The sequence below is a fragment of the Dendropsophus ebraccatus genome, chromosome 10, assembly GCF_027789765.1.
Source record: "Dendropsophus ebraccatus isolate aDenEbr1 chromosome 10, aDenEbr1.pat, whole genome shotgun sequence".
Lineage (NCBI taxonomy): Eukaryota > Metazoa > Chordata > Amphibia > Anura > Hylidae > Dendropsophus > Dendropsophus ebraccatus.
In genome coordinates this window covers 102,336,462-102,342,461 of record NC_091463.1, presented here as the reverse complement: position 1 = coordinate 102,342,461, position 6,000 = coordinate 102,336,462, and the positions used below count along the sequence as shown (strand labels likewise).

The 6,000-nt window shown below is 44.2% G+C and overlaps 1 protein-coding gene across 3 annotated transcripts in view; it reads left to right on the top strand.

The window, feature by feature from the left end:
• The first annotated feature begins 1,246 nt into the window (after positions 1 to 1,246).
• OCRL (OCRL inositol polyphosphate-5-phosphatase) overlaps positions 1,247 to 6,000 on the top strand; it is a 37,972-nt gene continuing 33,218 nt past the window's right edge. For 2 of the 3 annotated variants that reach the window (XM_069985702.1, XM_069985700.1), the window contains exons 1-3: positions 1,247 to 1,419; positions 3,629 to 3,710; positions 4,321 to 4,400. In XM_069985702.1, coding sequence (XP_069841803.1) covers positions 1,386 to 1,419; positions 3,629 to 3,710; positions 4,321 to 4,400 — 196 coding nt within the window. In that variant the 5' untranslated portion in view covers positions 1,247 to 1,385. The remainder of the gene's footprint in view (positions 1,420 to 3,628; positions 3,711 to 4,320; positions 4,401 to 6,000) is intronic. The other variant, XM_069985701.1, reaches the window with a different exon arrangement.

Sequence of the window (6,000 nt, the reverse complement as noted above, 5' to 3'; positions counted from 1 at the left end):
CGTCATAAATAATATATTTGGGATTCCGTCATATAAATAATATATTTGGGATTCCGTCATAAATAATATATTTGGGGTTCCATCATAAATAATATATTTGGGATTCCGTCATAAATAATAATTTGGGATTCCGTCATAAATAATATATTTGGGGTTCCGTCATATAAATAATATATTTGGGGTTCCGTCATAAATAATATATTTGGGATTCCGTCATATAAATAATATATTTGGGGTTCCGTCATATAAATAATATATTTGGGGTTCCGTCATAAATAATAATTTGGGATTCCATCATATAAATAATATATTTGGGGTTCCGTCATAAATAATATATTTGGGATTCCGTCATAAATAATATATTTGGGATTCCGTCATATAAATAATATATTTGGGGTTCCCTCATAAATAATATATTTGGGATTCCGTCATATAAATAATATATTTGGGGTTCCATCATATAAATAATATATTTGGGGTTCCATCATAAATAATATATTTGGGATTCCGTCATATAAATAATATATTTGGGGTTCCATCATAAATAATATATTTGGGGTTCCGTCATAAATAATATATTTGGGGTTCCGTCATAAATAATATTTTTGGGGTTCCATCATAAATAATATATTTGGGGTTCCGTCATAAATAATATATTTGGGGTTCCATCATAAATGATATATTTGGGGTTCCATCATACATGTTATGGTAAAATGAAAGACGCCATTACACAGTACAACTATTCCTGTAACAAACAACAACAACATGGCCGTGTAGATAGAAAACTGAGAGTGCTAGAGCTCTTAGAAGGGGAGGAGGGAAAAACAAAAACACAAAGATCAAAATTTGCGCGGTCCACTGGGTCATTTCGGGCCTGTCCTCAAAGGGTTAAAGATAAGTGCGCCAACATACCCTGAGACTGCGCCATATACCCTGAGAAGACGCTATATCACCTGCACAGCCATATACACACCATTCCGTGAGCTTATAAGAATGTTACTGTCCTCTATGTCCCCACACAATGAGGAGCTGTCGGAGCATGCTGGGGGTTGTAGTCGGGACGCCGCTCTAGTAGCTCAAAGACAGCGGCGGCCGCCATGTTGTTGGCAGGAAATCACCGCAGCAACCAGGCCAAAACCACGTGACTGGAAAGCCGGGGGTCATGTGACTAAAGGAGACATAACCATGTGACACGTGCAGGGTCACATGACCGCTGAAAGCCGGGAAAGCTGCAGTAATCGCTTCTGACCACTTGGTGGAGGAAGCTGCAACAACGGACGGGGCGGACGTCATGACGTCATGAACAGGAGGCGGGGCTGAGAGGCCGGGAGTGAAGCCCTGACAGGGAGCGGTGGACACGGAGGGAGGCCTGTGTGACCGGAGACATGGAGCGGCCGCGGCCCCCGCCCGGGGGGGACCCTGTATCCTTCACCGGAGGTCGTACATGTGCACGGGACCGGGGCTGCGGGGTATACATGACAGGACCTATACATCATACATGTACACACACAGGACCTATACATCATACATGTACACAGGACCCATACATCATACATGTACACACACAGGACCTATACATCATACATGTACACAGGACCTATACATCATACATGTACACACACAGGACCTATACATCATACATGTACACACACAGGACCTATACATCATACATGTACACACACAGGACCTATACATCATACATGTACACACACAGGACCTATACATCATACATGTACACACAGGACCTATACATCATACATGTACACAGGACCTATACATCATACATGTACACACACAGGACCTATACATCATACATGTACACACACAGGACAGGACCTATACATCATACATGTACACACACAGGACCTATACATCATACATGTACACACACAGGACCTATACATCATACATGTACACAGGACCTATACATCATACATGTACACACACAGGACAGGACCTATACATCATACATGTACACACACAGGACCTATACATCATACATGTACACACACAGGACCTATACATCATACATGTACACAGGACCTATACATCATACATGTACACACACAGGACAGGACCTATACATCATACATGTACACAGGACCTATACATCATACATGTACACAGGACCTATACATCATACATGTACACAGGACCTATACATCATACATGTACACACACAGGACCTATACATCATACATGTACACAGGACCTATACATCATACATGTACACACACAGGACCTATACATCATACATGTACACAGGACCTATACATCATACATGTACACACACAGGACCTATACATCATACATGTACACAGGACCCATACATCATACATGTACACAGGACCTATACATCATACATGTACACAGGACCTATACATCATACATGTACACAGGACCTATACATCATACATGTACACAGGACCCATACATCATACATGTACACACACAGGACAGGACCCATACATCATACATGTACACACACAGGACCTATACATCATACATGTACACACACAGGACCTATACATCATACATGTACACACACAGGACCTATACATCATACATGTACACACACAGGACCTATACATCATACATGTACACACACAGGACCTATACATCATACATGTACACACACAGGACCTATACATCATACATGTACACACACAGGACCTATACATCATACATGTACACACACAGGACAGGACCTATACATCATACATGTACACACACAGGACCTATACATCATACATGTACACAGGACCTATACATCATACATGTACACACACAGGACAGGACCTATACATCATACATGTACACACACAGGACCTATACATCATACATGTACACACAGGACCTATACATCATACATGTACACACAGGACCTATACATCATACATGTACACACACAGGACCTATACATCATACATGTACACACAGGACCTATACATCATACATGTACACACAGGACCTATACATCATACATGTACACACACAGGACCTATACATCATACATGTACACAGGACCTATACATCATACATGTACACAGGACCCATACATCATACATGTACACAGGACCTATACATCATACATGTACACAGGACCTATACATCATACATGTACACACACAGGACCTATACATCATACATGTACACACACAGGACCTATACATCATACATGTACACACAGGACCTATACATCATACATGTACACAGGACCTATACATCATACATGTACACACACAGGACCTATACATCATACATGTACACACACAGGACCTATACATCATACATGTACACACACAGGACAGGACCTATGATTTATGTAACATCTTCTCCAGTCACACATACGGCCATTTTTAGGACGGAGCAGTTTATCGGGGAGCAGTGCATTGTGGGTGCTGAGACACTGTTGGGTCCAGTTTTCTGACTGTCCATCAGCAGAAGTTTGGATGCAGCTCTGGATATGATGTGAGTCTGTGCACAGTAGTATCTCCATGTGATGTGATACCTGAGGCCAGATGCATGCTGGGAGCTGTGTGTGCAGAGGGCCCTCTACCCTGCCTGACATCCCTCCTGTGCTACTGCCCCTTTAAGAAGATGTGATGATTTCCTTGACTGATTACACATATGGTGGAGGGCAACGAGATCACACAGGGGAGGAAGGTGCCGTGTATGCTGATCCTGAACCAGCGCGACGGCCACTACGTGTAAGTACCAAGTGTCACACCCAGCGCTGCTACATCTGTGTGCAACTCAGGATCATGTATGTACACAGTGACCCCACCAGCAGAATAGTGAGTGCAGCTCTGGAGTATAATACAGGATGCAACTCAGGATCAGTAATGTAATGTATGTACACAGAGACCTCACCAGCAGAATAGTGATTGCAGCTCTGGGGTATAATACAGGATGTAACTCAGGATCAGTAATGTAATGTATGTACACAGTGACCCCCACCAGCAGAATAGTGAGTGCAGCTCTGGGGTATAATACAGGATGTAACTCAGGATCAGTTATGTAATGTATGTACACAGTGACCCCACCAGCAGAATAGTGAGTGCAGCTCTGGGGTATAATCCAGGATGAGTAATGTAGTACAGATCACAGATGATTTGTTTGCAGTCTGTAACCATGGAGACGCACAGTTCTGCATAGCGGCTGTTTATACAGAATGATTCATTGGAACAATAAAACTGTGTTGTGGATGTCCTGCTACCCTGTAAGCTGTAATGATGTATACATAGATGGGACCCCCTATATCCTGTGCGGTGGCATTGATGGGCTCTGGACATTACACCACCTTCTCTCTTCTGTCAGGTTGACCGTCCGCACTGCTGAGAAAGCTGCGACCAACGAAGAAATCTTCCCCATAACAAGCGGCTTCAAATGTGTCCAAGGTAAAAAGCCTTCATCCTCATCTTCTCCCTCATCCTCATCTTCTCCCTCATCCTTACGTACCTTGTGTGAACATAGCCTACAGGTCTATTCACACATGATGGTGGTAAGCGGAGATTCTCCTCCGTCTGTGATGTGTGATTAGAGGTCACATCCTCTAGGTTCTTTAGCCTGTGGGGCAGGTTCTCTTTCTCTGTTTACCCTCTGAGGGGCATTACAGTCTTTTGGCGGATTTCCTGCTGTTTTATTGGATCTTGTCACCCTTTCACAGTCTGATAATCCGGCACCTGTTCTGTTGATGTCAGATTAGAGAAGGCCTCCAGGTTTTTTACATTCAGTATTCCTGCAGTGTCTCCTGTTGCATCCCAGCTCAGCTGCATCTATACATCTCATTACTGCAGCTGGGTCATGTGACCACCAGGAAACCACCGGGCTCTATGATCCCTCCTGTGTCATCCGAATCCTGTGAGTTACTGGATGATATTATTCCCTGTCTGCTCCCTCCCAGCTCTGTCTGTAGCTGCCTCCATTCATAGAATCCCGTCTCTGTGGGACCAGGAGAGCAGTGATTATACAGTAGTAGGTGATTCCAGTTGCTGATCTGCTGAGGCATCATGGGAAATTTTAGACTGCAATTAGAAACCATATCACTGGGGAAACAGGAATCAAGATGGCAGACAGCCAGGGCAGGACCACTAAAACCTCCAATGATAACCTGTGCTGTGATGTATGAGACAATATCATCCCGGGGGGATTCCTTAAAGCGTCTGTCTGTCTTCTATCACTCCTCTATGAATATATAGCACCAACACAGTCCTTGTCAGCGCTCTCATATTGGTGCATTTTGGAGTGCGGGAGGAAGGAGAAGGTCGTAGGGTGCACACTGAGGGAAACATGCGGAGGACTCGTGGTGGATTCTGCTGCTTATCCCCGCACTCCCGCTTCACTTTCCGCCTGTACCATAGACTCCATTCTATGGTTAGGGAGATTACACTGTCTGCCCGAACAATGAACGGTACTTTGTGTCGGACGGTCCTCTTTGTGTGCTGTCACTTTCATCCTTACCACCTTATGATGGAGAGAGGAAGGACTGAGCAACTGGATAGACCCTTACATCATACCCGACACACACATCATACCCCACTGCTTACATCATACCCCACTGCTTACATCATACCCGACACACACATCATACCCCACTGCTTACATCATACCCGACACACACATCATACCCTACTGCTTCCATCATACCCCACTGCTTACATCATACCCGACACACACATCATACCCTACTGCTTCCATCATACCCCACTGCTTACATCATACCCGACACACACATCATACCCTACTGCTTACATCATACCCGACACACACATCATACCCTACTGCTTACATCATACCCCGACACACATCATACCCCACTGCTTACATCATACCCTGACACACACTCATCATACCCTACTACTTGCACCATGCCCTGCCACTCACGCCATACCTTTACATCATACCCGGCACACAATCGTACCCTACTGCTTACATTATACCATGACACACACAATACCCTGCTGCTTACATCATACCCTGCCACACACACATCACACC